Source organism: Malurus melanocephalus, unplaced genomic scaffold (genome assembly GCF_030028575.1).
Source record: "Malurus melanocephalus ecotype Western Australia unplaced genomic scaffold, MMel_1.1 scaffold_214, whole genome shotgun sequence".
NCBI lineage: Eukaryota > Metazoa > Chordata > Aves > Passeriformes > Maluridae > Malurus > Malurus melanocephalus.
The window spans coordinates 912,392-938,515 of NW_026623446.1; the positions used below are offsets into that span (position 1 = coordinate 912,392).

Genomic DNA, 26,124 nt, shown 5'->3' on the forward strand with positions numbered 1-26,124 from the left:
ACTTTCAAGTAATTGCCAAAATTAAGCCAACACAAGAGCAAAGAAACAATCTYTTCTACCACAATATACAGCCATTAGTTATGTGCTGTTTCAGAAAATACTTGCATTTTCTTAAATTTCTCTATTTTCTTAAATTTTGTATAATTGATGCATTTAAATACTGTTACATATTGGTAACATGAAAACAGCTACTATAATTTGTCAATTTAAGAAACTGGTCAGCAACATCGATAGTCTCTACAAGCTTTGACCCCAGCTACTGCTGTTCTAAATGTTATCCTTTYCTGAAAAGCAGTCGGTTTTCCAGTTGATCTGTCCATATTCTGTAATATATACAAAATACTTGGACAATTCTTAGGTACAACACACATTGGAGAATCACAAGTAACGGAGTCAAATCTTATTATTTGTTGTTTCATAGTTAGCCCAGAAAAAATAAAAACTTGACACAAACACAAGAGAAATATCCAACATTTTAAAAATACTTAGAAGATCCAAGCTGTACAAGTCAATCACTCTACCAAAACCTGCTGTTTGTTCAATTATTCCTACACAAGTTAGTAACTGGAATCCTGTTACTCTGGTCTTCTCCCACTAAATCCAGTGCATGAGCAGACTGTCAAATTTAACCATTTGCAAACAACAGTTCCTCTGCCTACACGGAAATATTTCTCTTGGCTCAAGAGCACAGATACATTGTAACTTTCAATACTTACAAGTGCAAACAGTTGCATACAATTCAAAGAGGAACATACATCATACTGCATTAGTACTAGCTATATCCATCTAGCTCTAATTAGCAAGCATGTGAAGGAAAGGGAGAGAGGTGGAATGGCTTACTTTTCCCTGACATTCCAGGAGTCAGAAATACAATCCTTCCCCACACACAACTCCTCCTAACTACCATAATTAAGAGCAACACTTCTTTCCTGAACAGGGTTAAAGTGCTCCCTGACTTCTCAGGCTGGGAAGCAGCAGTCACAGCCTCAGGGGCAGATCAAAACGAGAGCCCATCAGACTAAATATAAACAAGACACCATGCCTGAGAACAGGCCTAGAAAAACAGATTCACCATAAATATTAACCACACTGAACTGAATTGATAGAATTTGGCATTTAATAATAAACACGAAGTATAGAGTTAAGCAGCATGAAATCCAGACATAAAGACACCCAACCAGTAAGCTAAAAAAAAATTACACATTTCAAAATAAGTTATAATCATATAAAAGTTAAAAGTCTGCTATCAAAATAGTTTTAAGACTACTGTTACTGAATTTAAAGCTAATATACTACCCTTCATCAATATGTACAATGCTTGAAAGCAAGCACAGCTGATCCCATCAAAATATAAAAGACTGGAATTTATCATACTCTAAAAGCCTATTTAGTTCCATTGGAATATTAGGAAGCTATACAAATATTTGATAAACAGGCTAACAATGCACATGAAAGCAGAAGTATGAAAGCATCAGCACTCTGAACTGAAATGCCTATCATTATAAATTACAGGGCAAACTCAGAAGTACAAAAGATAAATCTGAAATTCTTTTTCATTGACAGGCCCAGTATAAGTATGGACTGSTTTCAATGGAGAACATAAGCCATAAGTTAAATTAAGAGATGTTGGAACGGTCTTAAAACAGATGGTCTTGGTAGTTAAGGCAGATTCTGGTACATATTCCAACACAGTTTTAACAAAACCAAGTCTTCTCAGGAGAACTGTAAGGGAAACAATCATGGTATATCTGCCTTGGAGAACTCTCCTCTTCACTACAAGCATACTACATTTATGTTCCAAAATCTGGAATGCATCCCCCATATTTATTTTGCAGTTCAATCAAAAGTTCTTAGYATGCAAGATACCCTCAAGTTAAGTTACGACACTTGTCCTTTTTGACGCTATGTGTGCAGCAGAAATGAACACACAGGCTAGCAGAAGAGCAGCCTGAACATAGTTCTTTCAAATAACCAACAATTACTTCATATCCAAAAGTTCTGACAAAACTGAGATTGAACTCTGCAGGCAGAAGCCATGAAGCAGCACACAATGCCAACTGGTAACAGAGGCACTTCAGATTCACTGCAGTGACAGTTAAGTGTCAGCCTTGACAAGCTAATGCTTATTATTCTATAAACTCGTAGACAGATTACATTAACATTTTCCTTTCTTAAGGGTACCCTGCTGTTTAGACATTAAGAACTCCACTGGTTGTTGAATTCTCATCTTCCAGACCACTGGCTTTAGCCTGAGACTGTTGCTCAAGCTTCTCCACCATCTCTTTCAAGTGATCTTCATCCGTGAAAAAATACACATACAAGTCTCTTTCCATCTGATGCAGCTTATTGGACTCTAAAAAGCTTCTCTTCGACTTCAGATCAGCAACCAGATCCATAAGGAGATGATTTAGTTTATCTAAATCCACTTCCAGTTCATGAAACTGCTCAGTAAGTTCCTAATAAAAATACAAAAAAAAAATATTACTTTTATATTGTTAATACACTAACTGAGCTAGAAATATAGAAGTTTTTTTGCTTTGGGAAGCCACTTACTTGTAACTGAAAAGTAATCACAAAAAAAAKAAACAGAAATAATAAGGGATTCCATTCAATTTATGTAATTTTTGAGCTCCATGTTACAGAACTCACATCAGGTTATGCAAATATAATTTCATTTACTTGTTGACCAGCTGAGTTAAGACCGTAAGAATCTGGCCCTGACCTAGACAGATAAGTGAATGACATTTTMAATCAATTACAAGTCTTCATAGCTTCAAATCTTAAAAGGGAACCAACAAACAAACAAAAAAAAAGCTTCAAATCTTAAAAGGGAACCAACAAACAAACAAAAAAAANAAAAAAAAAAAACCCACAAAAAAAAAGCCAAATCAATTTTACAATTAAATCATTAATTACCAGCTACAACATTCCCAATTGGCATTTTTATGGTAGTTCAGTATAAGCAGATTAATCATCTACTTGCATATTATTTCCTTATGAATTACTTTTCTTGAGAAACAGTAGCAGTAAAACATCATGTCATATTTTAAGAAGTAACTTGAATCAATAGGAAGGTATTTGACTTAATCATGTGCAATCCCTGAATACATACTATTCCAATTACAGTGTCTAATTTTTTAATTAAAACTGTTCTATATGTTGTAAATTCACTTGACAGATGAATGTTAAATATATTTTTATGTAATTAACCAAGGAAGTATTATGTAACAGATTTCCCTTGATGCATTTTTGAGGTATCTACAATGACTTAAAAACCGTAACAATGTGCATTTAACAAACCCTGTTCCCATTTATAAGATGTTCTAAATGCAACAGCTGAGAGCTGTCTAGCAGGACTGTCCTACTACAACTGCCCTTCAAAATTACGGTGTTTTTATTTTATCCACCCCTGGCTAAGTTTTTAAGGGGCTAAACCATACTCTTTGAGTCTTCGAGATAACAGGGGAGAAAGTACATTTGAAATGAAGAGCAACTTGAATGCGTTTTCCAGCGACACCCTACCTAGACAATGTATTTCCCACRCCACAAGCTTACAGGAATATAGGACTACACATGTCTTTGAAAGAAATTCAGTTAGATGCAATTGTTGGCTCAGAAACAAAAAATTGCTAACTGCCAGCATTTACAAAAATCCAACATTTGCAAACAGCATATATACAGCATCCATCTTCATTATGCTAATGAGTTTGTTGCTGGTAAGTGGGGACAGTTTGTGTGTCTACAGCCTTTACACTACACTTTCATCAGTAAAACAACACGATACACAGTGAAGTAATTAAAAAAAATCGATTCAGACTTACCGAACTTCGGAGCCGTATCTGATTTGCTCCACAATAGACAGCACCATGAAGGGCATCCACATTCCTTTCTAGRTTGGACAAAAGGAGAGACTGTTCTTGAGCAGATGCTGCCAGCTGATCTTGTACTGTAGCACAGTCCTGCTTTAACTTCTGAGCCATYTGCTCCAGGCTTTTGTATGTTTTAAAGAGTTGCTGTTTTTTATTTCCTCCTTCCAGGAGCTGRTATAGCCTGTAACAAGTGAAGTCAGACACACACTTTGAAGTTTCCTAAGTACATCATTAGTTAAGAGAAGATAGCTGYGTTGARAAGTCAGAGGACGAGTAAGGTAAGTACGGCTGAGGGCACTTTTACTACACTATACTGTATCTGTCACTGATTTCAGGATTCCATCTTTATGTAGCCAGCGATTAATAGGAATCCAAAATATTTCAATATTTTATTAGAAGCAATCAAATACAAAAGTAACAGTTAGTAAGTATATCATGAATGCAAACAGAAGCTGACAGTGTGCTTTTGCCAGCTATTTCCTGACACTTCAAGGACTGCAAAATGAAACAGATTTTTTTTCAAGTGCTGAAAAAAAGAAGATGTCAATGGCCAATGAGAAATAAGAACAAGGTTTGTAACATTTTCAAGCTCACTGAGGTATTTCCTGTTTTCTACCTATGAAGAGACTGCTAGGAAATTCTCCAATTAGTTACAAGTCATGCAAAAGACAGCATTAGACACTATAGCAAACTGTACCCTTACACTGCATCAGGAACAGGCTAATAATATTACGGACAACTTTGTTCAAATGTTACTACCACCTCTGGATAACTAAATCTTCAGGAGTTAGGAGTTCTAATATAAAATTAGACTGGCCTTATTAAGAGCAGAAGCTATATTTAAGAAGTAACTGAATGTCTTTCAAAGTGAAAAAGTAGCCAGAAACATTCAGTGATTTGGAGACTTCATAATATACCTGAACAAAAACATAGCAAGTTAACAAGTTGACACAAACACASAACAGGAATAAAATTAATGCAGCCTAATTCTTGCAGTTATTCACTGTGCCAAACCATATTCAGCTATCACTTAGCAATTACTCAAACAACCAAAAATTTAAAATACCATTCTAAAGAAGGAAAAGTCTCACAGTAACASACCTATACAATAAACCTCACCAAAAGATTTAGTCTTGATGGAAGTGCAGCACAGCAMACATCCCTAACTCTATCACCTGAACTACAAGGAGACTTAATTACACAGACGGTGAAAAACCAGACTCCACGGATGGCAGGACACCCCAGCCAGATGGCAAATCAAGCAGTAAAAACAAGATGAAGAAATTTCTCAGTTTGAAGAAGTCGTTCCTCTCTCCTACCACACGGGGGTTTTTTGTTGGCTCAGCTGATGAGGCCATGCATACAACCTGGGAAATCACTGCTATTAACAACTAYACCTTCAGAATAACTTTCAGGAGGTCCTAGATAAGACAGGTTTAGGTTTAAATATTCATGATGTCACAGATATTAATTAGGAATGCTTCAGCAATATTAAAAAGACTGARCAGTCTTTCCTCAGGCAAACCTGAAAAGAATTTCAAAGGACAAGGAAGAAACAAGYTTCACACCTTGAAGGCTTCAGCTCTTAAAAATTCAATATTCTAATTAGCTACAGCAAGTAAGAACTWAGCAGCAGGCAAGGCATAGTTTGCCTGAGCCTTCATCTCCCCAATATGATTTCAAAGCAAGTCTAAAGTTCAGTAGTGACTATAGTACTTACCTGCAAGAGAAACTATCCTCTGAACTAATAGTGGGTTTTGGCTTTGCATGTTGAGTTCTTTCAGCTATCACCTGTAGTCTCTGCTGCAACTCATCAGTGCTCTGTTTCAGAGATTCTACCAAATTCTCAAGTTGACAGCTGATCTCCTGATGTTTCTTCATCTCCAGTTCATAGGCCAGCTGTATAAGTTCATATGATGCTTTCTGTCTTATCAAATGCCTGCCTATTTTATCTTGTATTGCTGCRTAACAGTCCTGCCGAACAATTTGGTGGGCTAAGTATTCTTTCACCAATGGTGCAGTCAAAAGTTGTGCATTCTTCTTAAGAAGTGGAAGMAGCTCTTCATTATTTATCTGAGCTATATTTTGTTTCATTGTTGAAATTTCATCACTTGAACTAGATACTTCAGCATCAATGTTTTCTTGTTGTCCAATATCCTGCATAAAACAAAATATCTGTCAATTTCTTCATGGTTCCCTCCAAGCCACTTCCCAAAAATTTCTTCAGCTCRTACAAGATTCATGTGTTTATGTTACATTTATCCACAAAATTAAACGAAAACTCCACAAGTAGTTTTACAAAATTTTACAACATAATGCAAAYACAGATGAACAAAGTAGATAATAAATATATTTCAGTAAAAAGTAATTACTTTCTATCACAGGGTCAGGAAACAGTTTATTGTGTTCAAAATAAAAGAGCGGATTCTACCCAGCACCTGTATTTCAAGCATGTCTAACTGAAATCTCACATGCAAACGTAATTTTTTGTATTCAGCTGGACAATTAACACTGCTGGCAGAATCAATCTTTTTCAAATTACTCTAATCAATCAAGTCTTATATACTAGTCATCCATAAATGAAAATATACAAACTGACATGACGCCTCAAGTCATTCCACAACTGGCAAAAGCAAATACCTTTCCTTTCATTATGATTTCTTTACAAATTCCACTAGCCACCTATGCCTGTCACTCACTTGTTGAGAGACTTCTGGGGTTTCAACTAATAGATTCATTTTTTTGGTACAAATATTTGAGTTTCAAGAGTCAGTGAACTAAGCTTTTTAAGCTTATGCTATGCAATATAAACAGGAATACATTTATCATATTGCCTCCTCAATACCACAAAATTACAACCAAAGCTAAGATTTTGTTATTGTACAAAGAGCCAGTTCCAATTTGAAAACTCAAAGTTAAACTAAACTAGAAAGGTACTATAAGTTCTAGGATTTTACTGGTTGTAACCCTAAAGAATTAAAGGTACAAAGCCACACTGAAGAATTTCTAACTATGGAAACTRAAGCTATTTCACAAGAGCAGTTTTTTTAGCAAAATAAAAACTTTATACAATTTCACTACATACAAATAATTGAAATAACAATAACTCAGCAATTCCTTCCACTAGATCCAGTGGAACATGCTTGTCTGTTTAAAACAACACTTCCTTCTATCACCTTTTGTGCCTTACCTTGTCCAAGGACTGCAGCAGGCTCTCTGCACACTTGATAGCTGAATTCATGCCCTCCTCTTGAGCTTGCAGTTGAATTAGCTGGTTTTGAACACAAATATATGCAGCCTGGAGCCTGGCTATCTCTTGCCTCACTTCACAAACTTCATTAGTYTCATCAAAAGTGACTTGCTTGATGAAATCATCAAGTTGAAAGCTACCTTCACGTGAACTTCCAGCACATTCAGACATACCCTTACAAAAATGCTTTTCTATGTGTGACGTAAGTGCTGCAGTGTTTTGTTCTTCCAGAGATAAATATTTGTCCAAAGGAAGTTGGGAAAAAAACACTGGATGTGCATCCGAACCCTGTTCTGAATCTGAAGCAGTAAAGAAAGAGGAAAATTTCTTCACTGCAGYTATAAGAGACTGCAGTTCATTGTCAAGCTTATTATTTGCTGAAGTGAACATTTCTAGTCCTTCTCTCCAATCCTTATGTGCTTCTTCCTCTCTGCTCTGGAATGTCTGTAATACGTGRCTGTTTGTAGCAACCATCAGCTCAAGCTTATTGTGCCGATGAATTTGAAGGTTTTTTAACTTCTGAAGGGTTTGAATCTCCTCCTCTAATTTCTTCACWTCTTCCTCTTCTTCCYTGTCCTCCTCTTGGCTCCTCTTCGAGCCCATGGGCTCTAAGGTTTTAAAGACTTCATCCAGTGCTTTTCCTTCCAACACAGGCTTATCACACCCGAGATTATTAAAATCTTGCAGTTCTTTTTCAGATACCACATGCTGCTCATTTATGTTTCCACAAAACCACTCCAGAAATGATTTGTCTTCTGAAGACTCAAACATCCAGTCAAAATCTTCTCCATTAAGCTCATCAGCCTTTGGATATCCAATTTTTTTAAGAGTTTCCACAAAATCCTTTCCACAGCTCATGATYAAAATATTTTGTAAGCAGAAAAGATCCAAATACATGGAAAAATCTGGGGTATTATTCCAGCYTTAATTTTTTTGCCATTTAAAATGAATATTCAGTATTTTAATAAAAAGAGTCTGTACAGGAAAAAGGAAGTGTCAGATCAAAAAATAATCCCCTGAATGCTGTTTTGGATTAAAATGGTTATTCAAAGACTAGAAACCAATTTTAATTTCAGAGATACCTTAATATATTTAATGAAATCAGGACATATTTTCTTATCAGTTATATCCCAGATTGTTGCAAGCATTTATATTTTTCCTTAATTCACATAAACTYACTATAAAAATAGAACAGCATCATTAATTTAAAAGCAACAGGTGCTAATAYTGAGCAATTCATTGGCCTGCAAAAGTGATTTTACTTATAGTTTTCCTCCCATTCATTTAAAAAAAATCCACTCACAACCCTTTTAAATCTTCCAAAATGAGTTTTCAGTTTGTTCTAAAAACGAAACTACAGTGATGTTACACTGCACTTCAAGATCTTGGCTATAAGGTTCTTTTTTTACCTCGATAGCAAGCAGAATCTTGTCTTCTARAACTTTGTTTTAAAGTTTCCTCTGAAAATGGAACAAGAAATACTTTAACATATAAATATCTCAACATAAAACAGCATGTTTTTTTACAATCATAAAAAATTAAAATTAAGATCAGTGTAAAAATACTCTTGTGACAACAGCTACAACTTACAAGAAAAAGAAGTTTGCTGCTTTGCTGTTTCCTAGCAGACAAATAATCTGCTTTGGGATTCTAAAGTGTGTGTAAGAGACAGCAAAGGATATAGGACTAATCATCAACAGTCAGGGGATCTTGTCTGTAATACTCTGGTAATACTCAGGGATTTTTTTTTAGTTTGATATTACCTCTTTATTCCTAAAACATACATTTCACCAGAGAATCCCACTTTGCCAGCCAGCCTGGAGCACTGAACAAGTAAAGGCATTCGTCTCAAGCTCCCTAGGCGTCTGACTTAGCTCAGTTACAGACGGCAGATGACACACAATGTTACACGAGGTTCCTGTCACAGGGCAGCGTTCCAACCGTCCTCTGTCCTCCGTGCTCAAAAGGCCTGTCCRCAAAATACATAAATATAGGTGCTAAGAGGATGATGCCASWCTYTTYWSWRKWGYSCMSWGWSAMMACAMRRRGWRWWRKSSMYAWAMWMWAAMACAMWARMWYYKMSWYYWMMAYRWGRRRRARMWYTWYSYKKWGAGTGGCAGGGCATTGGAACAGGCTGCCCGGGGAGATCGTGGKATCTCCCTCTCTGGAGACATTCCAAACCACCCACGTGGACGCCTTCCTGGGTAACCTGCTCCAGGTGGCCCTASAGAGGGGTTGGACTGGATGATCTCCAAAGGTCCCTCCCAACCCTACTGATTCTGTGATTCTGTGCAATAATGGGCCCACACAGCCCTGTGCGCGGGCACGCTGGACCACCACGGCACTGCACTGCCATTAAACACAAACAACTCCGGAGCCCTGAGGGAGCGCCCACGACGTCCCCACACGGAGTCACCCAAGTGAGGCCCTGAAGGACCACGTCCCGCCAACGGGGGCAGCCGCTGCCTCCAGCCCCACAGGGATCCCGACCGGGACGAGAGGTCGGAGGGGAACCGGGACGCGGTGGTGCCGGCTGATCCCGTCCTGCCGGGAGCGAGTCCCGAGACCACAGCAGCGCTCCATACTCACCCTAGCGCTCTGCTCTGCCGCAGCGGCGGCTTGAGGGGAGGGGAGCAAGGCGGAAAATGGCGGGAAGGCTGAAGGGAGGCTCAGGCGGGGCTGAGGRAAGACGGCGGGAAGGCGGAGGGGAGGCTAAGGGAGGGCTGAAGGGAGGCTTAAGGAGGGTGAGGGGAGGCGGCGGGGAGGCCGAGGGAGAGGGTGAAGGAAGGCTCAGGGAAGGCTGAGGGGAGGTTCCGGGAAGCGCCCACAGCTCGAACCGCCCGCCGCGCGCGCGAYGCTCCCGCCCTGCCCCGCCCGCCGCGCTTGCGCGCGCACCCGCCCCGCCCACAGGGCCCCTGCGCATGCGCGCCGCTTTCCGCCTCGCGCGGGGCCTGTCGAGCAGTGACGTCATGTGGGCGGGGCTCCTGGCGGCCGCACTGCGCTTCCCTCAGGGCCGTCACCGCGATCCGATGGCTTCGTGTCCTTCCCGCAGCTCCCCCCGGACCTTGCTCCCCSCGGACYTTGCTCCCCGTTTCCCCTGCCCAGCACACGGGAGGCGGAGGAGGGGGCACACCTGAGTGCAACTGATGTCGTCCAGCTTTGACCGCTGTCCCCAGCAGCCTTCCTGAAGCCCAGGCGTGGCTAACGGGGGACACTCCTGCCATTTGCACCCACTGCTGCTGTGTTGGTGGTTTTCACCTCTGCTTAGTCCTTGCAGTAATTCATGGGCTTTATGTCCGTGGATTTGYCTGGTGCCTTTTTGAACATSCTGATAYCCCCMAAAAAACTTCACAAGGCAACGTCCAAGAACATCCTTATGTGCTGCTTGAAAAGGGACTTTTAAATTGGTTTTTAGCTTTCTTAAAACCCATCAAATTATTTCTGGCACTAGCACTAAAGGATTTGGTCAATGCCACTTCTGCATGTACCTTACCCATGGCATTCATGGCAATTTACAAACCATTGGTACATTTTCCTKTAGCTTTGTCCACTCCAGCTTGGAGAGTTCTGAAATTTGGCCTCTGTGGAGCCAGTGCTCTATTCCCAGCATTATTCCAAATGATTTCCTCTGAAACTTTTACAGCATTGTTGTGTCTTGACCARGGTGCAGAGATGAGACTGCTTAGAGTCCTCAAGGCATGGGTGTACCAAGGTTTTCTATGGAATCCTCATTTCCAGTGCCTTTCCTTACAATGCTCCCTGTTTTCTTGGCTCTTTGGCTGCTGCTGCCCGTGCAGTCACCAGAAAGCTCTCGACATAAATTGTGTAAACTCTGCATTGCAAAGGCTGGTTCTCAGACAAGCGTCATGTAAAACTTGTCACTAACACTTTGAGCATCCCTTATCAGCCACTCCTCACGTTTAGCCATCTTCGCTTCCTGTTTACATTTCACATGCCATGTTTTCCTGGGCTTCCCCATGTGCCTTGCAATATCCTCCTTAAATTTCTCATTGAGTCATGCGGGGGGGGGGATGTTTGTGCCATGTTTTTCTATTTATGTCAGACATTTTACCTTGGCTTCTGGAACTGTATTTTTAAGCCTTCTGGGTGTTTGTAGTCTTCTTAGTTTTGAACTGCGCACTTAGGGTTTTTTTGGCATTTTCCCCATTTTTGCATAGGTCGTTTTCTTAAAATTGAGTATCTGTTTGCTTTGTCTTGCATTCATTTTAGTGTTAAGTTTAATTATGTTGTGGTTGCTACTATTGAGCAGCTCACCCACTAATAGCTCTTGAATTAGATCTTCTGCACTGCTGAAGACTAAATTCGGAATGGCATTCTTTTTGTTGTGGTTCATAAGGCCAATTATTCTAGAAAGAAATAATTTATTGTATCCAAAAATGTTATCTCTACATTTCACCCTGATGAGACATTGACCCAGTCYGTATGTGGGTGGTTGAACCCTCCCACTACTTGTCCTAAATGTGCAGCTTCTCTAATCTSACTTAATGCAATTGTTGAAATGAATCAACACAGGGAAATGARCAACCTTGCAACTCAGCACAGCTGAGACAAGCTCACATTAGATTTTCTGGATTAAAATCAGCACCTGTATCCCTTGCAAAGTGCAGCATGTTGATTTGTGGGATAATGYGGTCTGTGCAAGACATTTTTAAGCTAAACCCTGACCTGGCAGGCAGTTCTCWTGGGTAAAAAGAACCGTAGTGTTGAATTCCTCCCCATCAGGAAGACAGCCTGATAGGCAGCTGCAATTTAGGCTGGCTGAAGTTTTCAAATCATCTTGCAGATAGAGTGCATTGTGTCTGTCTGATGGGGAAGGGACAAAAGCAYTCACCAGCTTATTTCGTAAGACCCTGCTGTTTCACTTCAGTCAGTTACTTGGACTAAAATCAACTTCTCTTACAGCGGTGTTTTGCAGACTTGTGCTTCACAGTATTGTGGTTTGGGGTTTTGGTTTCTTTTCATAAATACCAGTGTTACACATGTAAAAAATGCCTGAGTAAAAGCAAATTTTRTACACCTAGAAAAATTCCTAAAATTCTGCTGTCCAAATTCAGCTCTGCCAATGAATCCACATCCTAGATGGAAGAAGATACATCTGATAAAAGTTTGCCTGTCYTTCATCTATCAAATTGTCTGTCTGGATTGCTGCAACTCTTGCCTTCAGTTCCCTGTGTGACTGGTTCCTCTCCCTCTTTCCAGACTCACATGGCTACGATATCCCACCTCCCTGGTGGCCTTTCCCAAAACCTATGTCCCCATCTGTTTACCTGGGCAAGCAGCTCTGTATGCTCATTCTGTAGCAGGTTTGGAGCAGCAGGTTGGTGCTGGCCAGTGGCCACCTCTTGAAAACAGGGAAGAGCTCAAAATGTTCAATGCAGGAAATAATTTCATTTTCTTTCTATTTAGACATGGAATTTCCATGAAWTTTTTCATCATGGAGTAATATTGCAGCCTTCATCGTATCTCTGCTTTGTCAAATTTGGTGAAAATTAGCCAGAAGGTTCAGAAGTTATCAAGAAAAGGAAGAGGGGAACAGATGGACGAAAGAGGAGTTGACAGACAGCATGATCTCATAATCCCTGCTGGCATAGGAATTCAGGCTAGAATTGAAATATTTTAGGTCAGAACACTGTGCATATAAAATTCTCATTTTGARAGAACAAGCCTCTTAAGGGAAACAAAATTTCATCTGTTAGACCATYGATCAGTTGTTAGGGCAGAGATTAAACAACTGCCTTTTCCTACAAACATATCTGGATTTCTTACAGCCCCTTTCCCCACCCAACCTCAGACCCATGTGCTTTAGTGTTTGCTTTTGCTGCTCCTTTTGGGTCAAGATTGTTTTCATCTGATTCATTTTTTTCTTGGTTGTGTTCAGTCAAAACATAATTAAGGCTTACCTTACCCTTTTTTTCCATTCTAGGARCAGTTGTTTTGCATCTGTTTTCTAGAACTGGAGAGGCTGCTTAGATAGCATATTGCCTTTACAAACCATTTTATGGTGAATTCCAGCAGATTAAGGCATAAACATTTCTGGAAGGATGTCTGCAGGCTCTGCATTATTCCATCCATACCATGCTGTGTTTCTTCCACTGCAAAATATGATGTCATTGTGCCTGATACCTCAGAGAGAAGCTCTCGGTTACCCATCGTSTGAGGCTGGAACGAGCAGCCAAGGAGCGCAGTGCCACCCTGCAGGCATTGCAGCTGCCCAGTCTAACCCCTCCCACTGGGATGCATCTGTCAGATGAAAAACCYCTAAGAAGTTGTTTGCTTGTTACTGCTTTAGGGTTTTATTTTGTTTTTGTATTTGTTTGGGGGAAAAAAAATCAACACAGAGGAGGCAAGGAAATAGGCTKTTAGCTGGTGAGCTGTAATGTATAGAAGCTTTTTGATTTTTTCATCGTTCTGCGCATCTGCTGACAGCAGCTGGATGGCAAAGGTTCCTGCTGCAGATTGTTGGAGCAACAATCACTCTTTGGTAACACCCTGTCCTAAAAGGTAATTCATTGCTTTAAGCAAATTTATATTCTGGGTTAAGCACAGCTTTTGAAGTRCCATGTGAACTTTTATTACAACAAAGTCAGAAGACAGGAATTTGGCACCAGCTTGCTTTCTCTCCCAAGTGCATGTATCTTCTCTCCAGAGGAGCGGTAGATTTCATTCTGAGACCTTGTATTCCCAGAAAAGCAGGTCAGTGATTAGTTTCCTTCAGCTCTGTTGAATTCAGCACCATAAATATACAAGAAGCTTCTACATGTTTGGGCTAACACTCCTAATGTATTTAAACATATAATGCACAAGGGGATTTTTTTTTCTAGAAAATTGTTTGTTTACTTTCCTGACCCTATTTTGAATGAAAACCCCAMGCGAGGCTGATCAGCTCGGCTGTCTGCAAATGGGTTTTGATGGTAAGAAACTGAACCTGTGTGTGGCTACGTGCGCTGGGACTCGGCAGGGGCTCAGCAGGGACTGTGCAGGACCACGGGGCTCCCTCCTGTTSCGTCTCTCCCATCACCCTCCCAACAGCTCGTCCCCAGTGGGGCAGTGATGACACAGGAAAACAAGACTGGGGGCTTTCCCACAGCTGTGTYCTCCTCGGCCTGGGGAGTGTAAAATCATAGCAGGCACAAAGAAAGCAGCAGAAATGCCAGCCTGCCTCTCCTCTGGCCACCATACCGGGATCATCCTTGTCTTGCCATGACAGTCATTAAAAACACTGGGTAATTCACAGTTTCCAGAATAATAATAACTGATAACTTTGCCATTAAAACCACTTTAAAGTACCTCTTTTAGAGGAAGCTGATAGTTATATATCATTATGAATTTAATTATAATTTATGTCTCTTTTCTATTTAAATTTGTTTTGACAAAACATTTTCATCTTGATAGGCAAGGCAAGCTCGTGGATGTTTAATATTATATTTGAACGTCCATCATTTCCTCATCAAAATGAGAAAACTTACATTTCTTACAAACAAATGGTATGATATGACAAATSTCACAAATGAGGTTGTACAGATCATGAACTGTACAGGATTTACAAAAATAGTGCCACCACATTTGTAATAATTCTGTTACCCAATGCGGTTCTTATGCTGAGAAAAGTGGTGCTGTCACAAAGCACAGAACTGCTAAAACTTTATTATAGCTATTTTTTTTTCTGTCGGAGATCAATTTGTAGGAAGTTATTAAGTGCTAGATTGTATTCTTTGTTTGTGATAATGTGAATTCSAAAGAAAGCTGTGATAGAAAAATTAGTTTACTATGCTTTGTGCATGAGCATTTTTACTGATTCAGCAGCTCAGTGTATTCAAATAAAACATAAGCATATCAGCAAGCTACTCATTATGATTTCAACTTAAAACTACTATTTTTGTGGTTTTAAGATGTCACTGTATTTAAGACCAACATGCATTTAAGACCAACATGCGTGACAAACTGAAACACAAACCAGTGGATGTCACACTGCARCTGAGAGTAAACAATGTAATTCACAGAAAGATTTMAGCTCCATCCCTGCTCTCATCCCTCATCAACTAAAACACTCATTTTTGTCTGGCTGCACATCACTTGTGATGTAACTTTCATATTTGACAAAATAAACATACAGAAATTGTAGGCTGCATTTTAATCCTTTTCCCCCCATCTTGTACAGAGCTGAAATGATTTCAAGTACAATTACTTAGAACAGACACTAATGCATTTCAATTTGCACTTTGCAAATAGGTTAGTTTGTCTTCAGAACTGTAAAAGTGGAAATTTATACAGCACCCATGGCTAGAGACAAATGACTTTAATGACTGTTAGGGTTTCACTGGACTAGTGTGTATAAAAGAACTTTAGGTAGCACMCTAACCTTCATACCATGCTATTCATCTGAATTGCTAAAATTCAATGATCTCCTTATGAAATAGTTGACATGAAATAAGCCGGCATGTAAAATTGCAATATGTAAAGAACTGCAAAGAGAAGAAACACTGTGCACAAAAAACAAGCAACGAAAGTTTAAAAAAACCTGAGTAACACAACAAAAAGGTATAAAAATTTGTATTTATATTACGATGAGATAATGATACAACACAATACTCCGTGTGCTACAGAATGTAGCAAGCGCCATGTACGTGTGTACAAATGAATCTGTATAATACAGTAAAATGCATCTCACAGACTTATGAACCATTCCTTTGGCTCTGGGACCCAGAGGCTCTGGCACAGAACCCATTTGCTAACACCTTTTGGTAACAATTTCACCAGTAAACAGCAGAAGGCTCTCAGTCAGTGCTTCACCTGCACCAAAATTTCGTCACTTAAAACATCTGTACTGCACAGACCCTTCCAATGCCATAAATCCTGTGTAACCACAGTTTATGCCTCTCGTGCAAAATGAAAGGAATTCTGAAGCTGGGGCACCTTCACTCTGCTYTGCCAATAGGCAAGCCTCTGGCTGGCCATGCCTCCCCACGAATCCKTTCCTGGGGTTCTTTACAATACTTCAGGCAGAGAGAACAGCCAAGGTGACCAGATAGTCTTTTGTTTCATATATCCCCTGCATTTTAATTCTGGGTAGCTACAGAACACACTCGGATGTTTTCTTTACAGCTACCWATTAACAGTGCATTTAGACAGTCACTTAAGTAAATTGGCTCATTTCATTGCTGGCAAAATTAATTTCTGATGTGTTTGCCCCATTAGTATTTGTAGGGAGTACAGCTCTTCCTTACAGGGYTCCTAAGGGTTTCAATTATTCTTCCATCAATTTTAGAAAGTGTAAGTTAATGGATTAAACATCAGCACTGTTAGTGGCTCATACCACACACCACCAATGGCCTTTACCAGTTAAAAACAAATTTAACATATTTATGAAAGTGCAATTTATTTGCAGACATTCCTTTATCAGCAGCATCATAAAATGAAATATATAAAATTAGTATTACTTAATTAAAAGCTGTGGTGGTGTGGTTCTTGTCAAAAATTTGTTTCTTTCCACATGGTTGATCAGSAAGGATGAAACGTCACCACTAATTACCAGCCTGCCAAAAAGTTGGTAAAATGGTGRAATAATAACTTGTCCAGGAGCAGAGACTACTGTAAGTACCTCCAGGAAATGCAGAAGGAGCAGGTCTGCAGGCAGAGCCCACGCTCACACTTCACTTTTTTCTGTTTCCCACTTCTCCTCTTTCGGCCTTTAAGTTCATCCACTGAAATGGGTTATGCAAGGTGTATAGTCAGACACTATGAATACTGGTATTTATCACTTTAATTTATTTGTAGATTGTAGTATTTTTCTACTTCTGTTATGGTATGTTGTTAGGCTGCATGTGGTACAGCAYACTCATCCATGTCCAAAATATAACACCATTTAAGGTCAGTCAATTCTGCACGTTAGATCAAGTGAGATGAGTTAGAGTCCTTTTTTTCAACTCCAAATCTTACACTATTAGGATTGAAACTCATCTATAAACACCACATGAAAAACTGTCTCTCTCATGGATTTTTGGGAGGCTTTTTATTTCTGTTTTGATCTGCTAAAACTCACTCTGAACCAAGTTGGTTCTTTGCAGAAGACAATACAGGATCCAATCTCTGGTTARTAATGTGTTGCAGAACTTCCACTGCCAAACCTGCTCTTTTCAGAAGATAAATCAATCAGCTACAATGGGCCTGGCAGGGTACAAGTTGGGCAGAGAGAGGACGGGTGTGAAGGAGGATTTGTCCTCTGAATTGCAGCAGAGAATATGCAGAAAAAACAAACAATTTTAGGCTGTTTTTTATGCCTCCCTCCGGTGATGACAGAGTGCAGTCACGGAGCTGGAGGAAGCACTAATCCAGGAGCAATGAAGAGGCGTGCATCCTCCAACACCTGCGTGCTGCAAGGGAAAGCCCTTCCTTTCTTCTCCCCCAGGAAACAGGCCAAACCTCTACATCTCCATAAAAAGAACTTCACGATGACTTCATCTCTCCAGAGCCTCTTCCACRGAGAAAAAGACCTAGCAGCCCTGTAATCTTGTCCCTGCTCCTTCTTTTCCGATGTGGTAACTGCAGAGGAAATGGATGAACTGAGCAGCAGCACCTCCTCGCCTGCTAAAAGCGCTGTGATGGCAACACGGCAGAGCTGCCAAGGTGGTGGCAGGATTTACTCTTGCAGGAAAGAGTTTGCCTTTTGCAGTCCCACTGTGGTCACAGGTACAGTTGTGCACAAACACGGAGCACAGACACGTGTCCAGCTAAGAAAAATTAGTAAAAATAACACAGTTTGCATCCCAAGGTGCTGTGGCCACAGGCAGCGCTGCACTGGCTGCTCAGCAGCAGAATCACGGCCCTGGAGGAATGTCAGAACCCCGACTGTCCCCACCGGACTGCAGCTCTGCTGGGGCCACACCAGCCCCAAAACCTGACCCTAGGAACTGCTGTGCCATTGCCTCTAMCGGGGCTGCTGCTGTCCGGGGGCTGTGCCTGAAAATTCCACCTTAAATTGGGCTGTGCTTGAGGGAGAATGACACAGGCAGTATGGTGTCATTTTTCTTTACCAGCATAATAGCTCCCAGCTGTAATAACTGAAAAAGTAAAAACAAATAAACCCTTTTTATTTCCACTCAAGATTATTCGAGTAATTTTTATTGAAAATATAAGATCTACAAAGCCATGGATACCCAGCGTGGAAGAACTCATTAAGTTAGCACATTCATCTTTAAAAGGAAAATTTCAGGTTGACCTAAGGTACAATAATGTTCAATTTAAAGTCTCGTTTTTCCTTCTGTAAGTTTCAAATCTCTTTTCATTAGGAGGTTCTGTGCAAGAGCTGCTTGTCATGAAAGGAAACACTTTACAATCCATGAATGTGTTCATTATATAATAAATGAACAGCAACAATATACTAGCCTTTTTTTTTTCCTGTTAACAGTCGTGTGTTAAAGTAAACTCTTAATTTTTTTTTTCCATGATTTGGAAATTAGTTACATATGCACCAAAGGAGCTAGTAATTTCTGCTGCTTGTCAGCTACACACAATGAGTATATTGCTGTGTGCTTTCCCCAACAATGAGGATTTTAGTAATATGCAAGGTGTATAGAACGTAATACCAAAACCTGCATCACAGAAAAGGTTAATTGTTTTCTCATTCAGCTGCCAGAGTTGATAACCTTAGGCCCCTCCCCAGAGCCAAAGTAGGGGTGGCCATTCATTAGGTTATGTAAATTAAATGTATACGTTTCCTTGTTGGCAAGTTCCAAGCAGTAAGCGAGAGTGCAAACAAGGATCTGTAAGCTGCCACAAAATGTATTCATATTTCTATTCTGTGTTGTAAGAGCCAAAGGGAGGACACGTATGTCAGATGTTGAAAGAACAACTGAACCTTTGCTTTTGATCATTATGGTCAGTCTGTCATGAGGTCTTGTATCTGAATGCTAAAATGGCACCACACTTGGACATCCCATAGCCTTACACAGTACGTTTGTGTTTCCCGAGCCACTGAACGCTGGTCTCACAGAGACCCTGACTTTATAAGCTAACAAAAAATAGATTCGGGTGCTGAAGAATCCAAGGGAGGGCTCATACAAAGACAATTAACCCTCGCACCAAAACCTAATTCCATGATTTTACTTAAAGCCACACTGAATCAGCTGTGAGAGGGTGAAGATAGAAATACACCTCTCTGCTTCATCTGTAAGAAGGTGGACAACTGACCATTTGAACAGAGGGTCTTGAAACAAAGCTTAGTTGTCCTTTAAACAATGAAAAGGAGAGGCATACATAAATGGTCACCAAGGCACAATATGACAAAGGTGAAGAGTCCCTGAGACTCTGGTCTGGGTCTGTACCATTCCCCTCCCTATACAAGTAAATGAGAACATTTAGGAAAATATAATACAAAATCTCTTACAGGAAATATAGACTACACTTGCTAAAATCACTTCCCTAAAAGTGTTTATAGCTTTTTTCATTTTTTTAATAATTTTTTCTTTTTTTTTCTTCTTTTTAAGTTTTTTTTTTAAAAGACCTTCTTTAAACAGATAATGCAAAGACTGGTCCATTTTTTTCTTACCCGGCAAGCCAAGCTCTAATGACTTCACTAAGCAGAAGTTGTATTAAAATACATCTTCATAGTATTGCTACAATTTGGGTAAATATGTTCTGAACAGCTTGATGAGTACTAAATAAACTTTGCTGTTTTACAGCATACATTTTAATTTTTTTGCACTTTTTTAAGAATAGAAAATGCAATTATAGTGTGCAAAAGAAAAAAAATTATCTTCTAGCTGAATACTGTAATCTTAAGCCATGCCTTCCATAAAAATGTATTGACATGTGTAAATAGACGAAAAGAAAAAAAAATACAAGCAAACAGAGATTTCATTTCCTTGCAAGGAAAGATTAACTATCACAAACTGGATCACTTGAGTTCTGTATTCTTCAGAGAAAAAAATGAAAACAACAACCCATAAAACCACTGAAATGCTTCAAATGTCATCCACTCCACGGTAACAGGTTAAAACTGCCACGTTGCTTTCTACTGCTCCTGTTAACATGGATAGAATGATTTGCTGCTGGTTGGATATTGAATACAAAAAGCACAAGAAAGTTGAGATCATCCCACATGAAGTCATTATTAGAGCTGGCTTTTCCCCCATTTTGAAGTACAGTAGTGACTTGTAAATACGACCTTTTCTAAAGATCATCTGAGATTTGAAGATTTATCTGGCCTGCTTCACCCAAAGAACAACTGCTGCAATAATTTACTCTACAGAGCCCACTATACAGCATTCAGAATGTTTTGGGTTAGGGTTTTTTCATGAAAAAAATACCACAAGAAGTAGTTTTAGGTTTTTGTATCTCTGAATCACTAACACATTGTAGATTCCATTTATTCTTCTATGTTTGAAAATGGTTTCTGCRAAATCAAAATAAACTGTCAAACTTCCTTACGCCATGCTTCCAACAGTTTGAATTTAATACTTCTTGAATGGAATGACATAATTTATTTCCTTTAATTTGCAGGATGGCTACATCAAGCTAGCTTTAAGTCACAACTGTACCTAACCACAGTTCTCTGCAGCAAACCCATGATTTACAATATCTAATATTGTGGTTACAGTGCAGGGAACCGTGGGTAAGAAACCTCCATGTCAGAGTATTGTGGTTGGGGTTTCCCGGAAGAGTGGCAGTTGACACCTCTGGAATATTCATATATAAGTGCTTCAGTCAGATGGTCCTGAGTTGAGCRGGTCACTCAGGCACTATGAGAGCCTGGCATTCAGTCTGCGGGAATGTGTGTAACCTCCGTCACTCGAACCGCTCTGCAAACTGTAGTGGTCTTCAGCATCACTGGCACTTCCAATACTGTCCATTTCACCTGGAGTAAACTCCATTCCTTCAATGTCTACTTCTAAAGAAAACATAAGAAGGCACATTTTCAGAAAGCTGTAGCAACTAATCACAGGCCAGTGTCAATCAACATCCCCAGGTGAAACCTGAACCACACTTCAGTTTCAATAATTAAAAACAAAAAAAGGACTGACACAATAATTCCTGAGGAAAGGATCATCTTGTCCACCTGAGAATTAAAATCCCTCCTGTCCTCAGCCACATAAATATACTGCATGACATCAATACCAAATGCTTTCCCAGAACTGTTCCAACCTGCACAGAGCCACTGATTTAGAAAAAATCTGGCCCTCAAAGGCTGTCATAGTGCAGCAGACAGTAATTCCAACCGTGCAGGTGTCAGCTGGCCACGGGGTGACCACCTGACCTCAGGTAACTACCCCAAGACACACCACTCAACCCCCCTGGACACCCCAGCCTGGGCACGTGTTCCACACAGAAAAACTTCCAAATGGGAAAATAAGAAATGGCAACAGCCAGCTTGAGGGGCTCTGTCTTAAATGAGAACCAAATGCAGAGAACCCTTGGTGACTGTTGCAAAGAAAAATGYTTTAAAATTTCACAATAAATTATGTGGAATTAATTTATTCACACAAATGAATTAAGCCMAATTTTTTTTTTCCATAAGAAAATATTATGCCAGCCATACCAACAATTACACTAAAAATTCAGAACATTAAATGGTAATTGTTTAAAAAACTGGCACAAACACATGCAAGATAAACAGCTTAAAAAATACACACACTATTAACAGCTTAAAAACTGGTTAGGAAAAAGACCATTTTTCAAAGAATTTGAAAAAGATGYGGTAATTTTTTAGTTTTCAAATCCCATTACAGAATAATTTTGTCTGGGTTTTGTTGAAAGCTTGATTTTAGCTCTAAATGACATTTCCTTGTTTCCCTAGTTCCCTTTTCCTTCCTGCTCCTGCAGGTCCCTTTGGGAAGCCCTGGCTCAATTACCTTGTTCAGAGTCAGTGGATATTGTTGATCCCATGCTGTCAGTGCGGATTCGCTCCATGCCCTGCACGGATAGCTGCTCCAATCTGCGCTTGAGGTAGCGGTGCTCCCGCTGTAATTGTTCTTTAATATTTAGAGCTTTTCGGTCCTGTTCTTCCAATTTCTTAAAGGGAGAGAAACACAATAAGCTGCCAGTTTKTACCCATGTCAAAGCACAAGTAACTTAAGGCCTTGTCATAAATTGTAATTTAAAAGAAATTTAAGTATTTTAATAAATGAATATAAAGTTAGAATTAAATGTAAAAGTTCCATTTTTTAAATTAGAATTCTGTAGAGGTCAGTACCATTTTACCAGGCTGGATTTGTTTCACAATAAGATATATGGTTACAGGGGAAAAATAGTAATAATAACAATTTTTAAAATAATCCCTCAGAGACTCTCTTGCCACTAGCAGACATTCTTTGGCTAAGACCGAATTATTGTTGCCTTGGTCGTGGGGAATATTTAGATCATTTTATCAGGTGAAACTGGCATCATCTTTGATAACTSGAGCCCAGCTCAGGTTTCAGTGAGAACATAACGCTTCTTTAGATGAGTCTCTTATTTCAMCTATCACCATAAAGGAACCATCATGAGCCTCTGTATGTTCTCCCTCCTACTGCAGGCCATGGAAAATTTTAGCATTTAAAAAGCTTCATTAACAATAAGCAGCATTAATTATATATAAAAGGAGGAATTTACTAACAACTCTCTTTAGTCTTGCATTTTTTTCTTGAACTACTGCAGAGCAAGTCTGATAGTTCTGTGATATCACCCACGAAGTCGGTGGTACTAATCCAGAATTTCTCAGCAAACAGCTTGTGAAAGAATCCTGCCACCTATCTACCTAAAATCTCCCCTCTGACAAAATAAAAGCAGGTATTAATTTTGCAAAAAAAAAAAAAAGAATGCTTCACAAATAGAAAAATGTGCTGCACTGTTGGTCCAAATGCAGTCACAGAAATAGTATCTTTTAGCATTTGAATTGAGCCCTCTTCCAAAGCACTGGTAGCCATTTTAAAAAACAGACTCTATAATTAGGGRAAAAGGTATAATAGTATGATGGGATTAAAAGCATGACAGATACACAAATTAAAACACCTTTTATTATTAAAAATATTATCTCTCTGATGCAGTAAATTACAGGTTGCAGCAGTAAAAACACTTGTAAGAGTGAGCAGATTTCTCTGTGAGCTGTGTTTACACAATCACTGAGATTTAGGAGATGTGCAGGGAGTGAATGCAGCTGCTGAAGATTCCYCCCTGCCGTCTGAATGAACCTAGGCTTGGTTTTCTGAGGAGAGCAGGCTGGGACAGTGCACAGCTAACCACAAGCAAAACCCTTTCTGAGATTTTACTGTTCCAATGCAAGCCTGAAATAAAAGTGTTTGAAAAARTAATTTACACTCTTGGATGGGGCAGTTTCCTGGCTCAGTGAAATAAATCTACCTTCTTCCGCCTCATTTTAAGCTCCCTCCCAGGCAAAACGCTCTGCAGATACTCATCATAGGTGGATACACWATGTTATAATAAGAAAAGGGGTTGGTACATCCATGTACACAACAAACCAAATGTGCCCAATTGATCAGACTTCCTTTTCCTGTATTTTCCTGGCTGCAATCCCAAACTCTAACAACTATTTTAGGAAAGAACTCAGTGATTCATATCCAGGAGACTCAAAACCGTCCAATCTTTCAGAGCAAATTTCAATATATGGGGGGTGTGTGTGTGTGAAAAATTCAGAACTAATGACTACGTTAGAAATGCCAGCCGGGCACGGGCAAGCTCTGGCAGTGCAGGGGAGGGAGMTGACCTGACAAAGGGGAGCAATTAAGCTCGAACCCAGTTAGGGCAGGTTCAGTTAAAATCTTAAAAAGAAAGTTAAACTTCAGTCTCGGTTTTCAGAAAATGAGTACTTGGTGCTGTGCACGACAGATTTGGAAATAATCTGTTCCCAGCTTTTTTTACAGCAGCTGAAATGGTAACTACAGGGCTAATCTCACACACTCGCCACTTGTAAAAACAGTTTTTCAATTTGTATGCATAAGCCCATGATAGGGGGGCAGCCCAAGACAAAAACCACATGCAGTGCCTTTCATGCATGTTAGCCTGAATTATAAACAAGAGGCCAAAATCTCAAATGGTAAAAACAGAGGTTGCCCAGCTGGAGTAAATGTGCTTAGAAGTGCTGAAAATGTAGCTCTGTAAACCTGTTMACAAGAATGGTTTTGCCTAAATTAATCTTTAATTCTTCATATGAATCACACCCATTTCTGTAACTGCAGTGAATCTTAAAGCTGTGCATCAGCAGGCTGTTCTCCAAAATATTCCAAGATTACTGGCAGTGTTCAATTTTTCCTGACACTTTTCTTGACCTGTTTCTCTGTAACACTGAAAAAATGCCAGATAAGTAATTATAGTCCTGGACACAGCAGCAGAAACCTGTTCTTTAACTTTTACATTTGAATGCCTCTTTGTCTTACTTCTTCSTATAACCCTGTTCCCTGAAAACAATGGCAGTGAAAATGGGAGTGAAGGTGTCTTTGGAGAGAGGAGGCCTGAGGAGTAATTTCCTTTGAATTACCTGTGCAAATGTAGAACCTGCACTGCTGCTGGATCACAGGTGAGATTTGGGGCTGTTTTTTGTTTTATACTTGGAACAAGGGGMAAGGCAACTAACAGCATATTGAGCTTCATTTTTTTTGTTTCATTTAAATTAGAATCTGGTCAACAAAATGTTGATGGAGATAAGGCTCACTAGTAGATGTGATCTTTTTGATTCCATTAATTTTTTTCATCATGAATGGATCTGGCTTTGTGATCTTTTTGATTCCATTAATTTTTTTCATCATGAATGGATCTGGCTTTTTACATTTGAAACAATCTAGTAAAATGCTACTTCGCTCAGTCCTTAAAAAGTAATTATATATTAGTCAAAGAACAGCTTTGACAGGTATTTTTAAAAATTATAGTGTAAATCATTAAATACATTACTTAGTAACTAAGCAGAAATCACAAACTCACTCTTTAATTATTTGAGTTGCTAAATTGCAAAACACTAAACCTTAACACTGTGACTGAAATCCTTACAAGTAATAAAGGCCAATAAATCCAGAAGATTGGACATATGGATATGGATTTTGTGTGAAAATTTGTTTCCTCTCTAYGGATACACATTCTGGAAAATTCTCCCCTTAAAGAAATAAAAACATGGATGAATGTTTTTACCTTGATATGCATCTTAGCTCTTTTCAACAGACTTAGAGTGGTGTGTCTGGTGCTGTCCGGCCCGAGAGGCACGAGCTGTTTTAGCTGYTCCAAATATAGCCGGAGTTTAGCCCGCCTGCAATCATTAAAAACGAAGAGCGTTGTAGTAGAGCTGCACCCGAACAGAATCTCCTATATGCAAACACCATCTGTTTGCAGGATCTCTGTGCAGAACTCGAGTCAACGGTGGCTTCCTTTCCCCTCCCTTTGGCAAAGTTTCAGACTGAAAGGTCACTTGAAATGCAGTAATGCTGCTTGGCACASTCAGACAGGAGGCTCATACCTGCGTTTCAGAACAGTTTGCTCAGCCTGGTCAGGCCTGTCTTAACCAAAGAGGACTATGCTCAGAGATCTGAGACATCCAGGCAAGCCTGCACACTCAGCCTATGGCTGGGTAAGGAAAAAAACTGGGATTTTTCTCCAATGCAGTGATTTCTGCAGGCAGAGACAGAGTTCTGGGCAGCTGCAGACCCCATTCCTCTCCCCATTCCTATGTCTGCCTGCTGCAATAGGACACACTCCTGCTATGCAAGGCAAGGGCATCCATGAAGCYCTTCACAGCTCACAGCTGTTTCCAGCCATGGTTTATCAACGGATTTTAACAGGGAGGTCCTGATGCCCCTTCTCGCTTCTACTGACCCACAGTCCCCCCAGAACGAGATATTCTTCCTCTCACTGTACAGTGTTTATTATAAACACAMAATAAAAAACACTTCCAGCCATATTCCTCAACAACAGGGTCCWGTTTTCTCTCTGGCAATTACCACTACTGCTGCTCTCAACAATTTCTCCTGTACTACTGCTATTAATCTTAATAAAAGTGGATGAACAAAA

The 26,124-nt window shown here is 39.7% G+C and overlaps 2 protein-coding genes across 6 annotated transcripts in view; both read right to left on the reverse strand.

The window, feature by feature from the left end:
* Window positions 1–96: 96 nt before the first annotated feature.
* Window positions 97–9,989, reverse strand: HAUS3 (HAUS augmin like complex subunit 3). Of its 3 annotated transcripts, none has more exons than XM_057374043.1 (7): window positions 9,709–9,989; window positions 8,904–9,088; window positions 8,529–8,579; window positions 7,060–8,094; window positions 5,590–6,026; window positions 3,822–4,050; window positions 97–2,456 (listed from the first exon to the last, which is right to left on the reverse strand). In XM_057374043.1, exons 4-7 carry the CDS (start codon window positions 8,014–8,016, stop codon window positions 2,190–2,192), a joined length of 1,890 nt encoding a protein of 629 aa, XP_057230026.1. In that variant the 5' UTR covers window positions 8,017–8,094; window positions 8,529–8,579; window positions 8,904–9,088; window positions 9,709–9,989; the 3' UTR covers window positions 97–2,189. The 3 variants fall into 3 exon arrangements, with proteins under 3 accessions (XP_057230026.1, XP_057230025.1, XP_057230024.1); XM_057374042.1 differs by having other exon boundaries at window positions 8,883–9,088; XM_057374041.1 differs by having other exon boundaries at window positions 8,529–9,088.
* Window positions 9,990–15,687: 5,698 nt separating this feature from the next.
* Window positions 15,688–26,124, reverse strand: part of MXD4 (MAX dimerization protein 4) — a 40,860-nt gene continuing 30,423 nt past the window's right edge. For all 3 annotated transcript variants that reach the window (XM_057374020.1, XM_057374022.1, XM_057374021.1), the window contains exons 4-6: window positions 25,252–25,366; window positions 21,987–22,146; window positions 15,688–21,025 (exon numbers count right to left, since the gene is read on the reverse strand). In XM_057374020.1, the coding sequence (XP_057230003.1) occupies window positions 20,877–21,025; window positions 21,987–22,146; window positions 25,252–25,366 (424 nt within the window). In that variant the 3' untranslated portion in view covers window positions 15,688–20,876. The remainder of the gene's footprint in view (window positions 21,026–21,986; window positions 22,147–25,251; window positions 25,367–26,124) is intronic.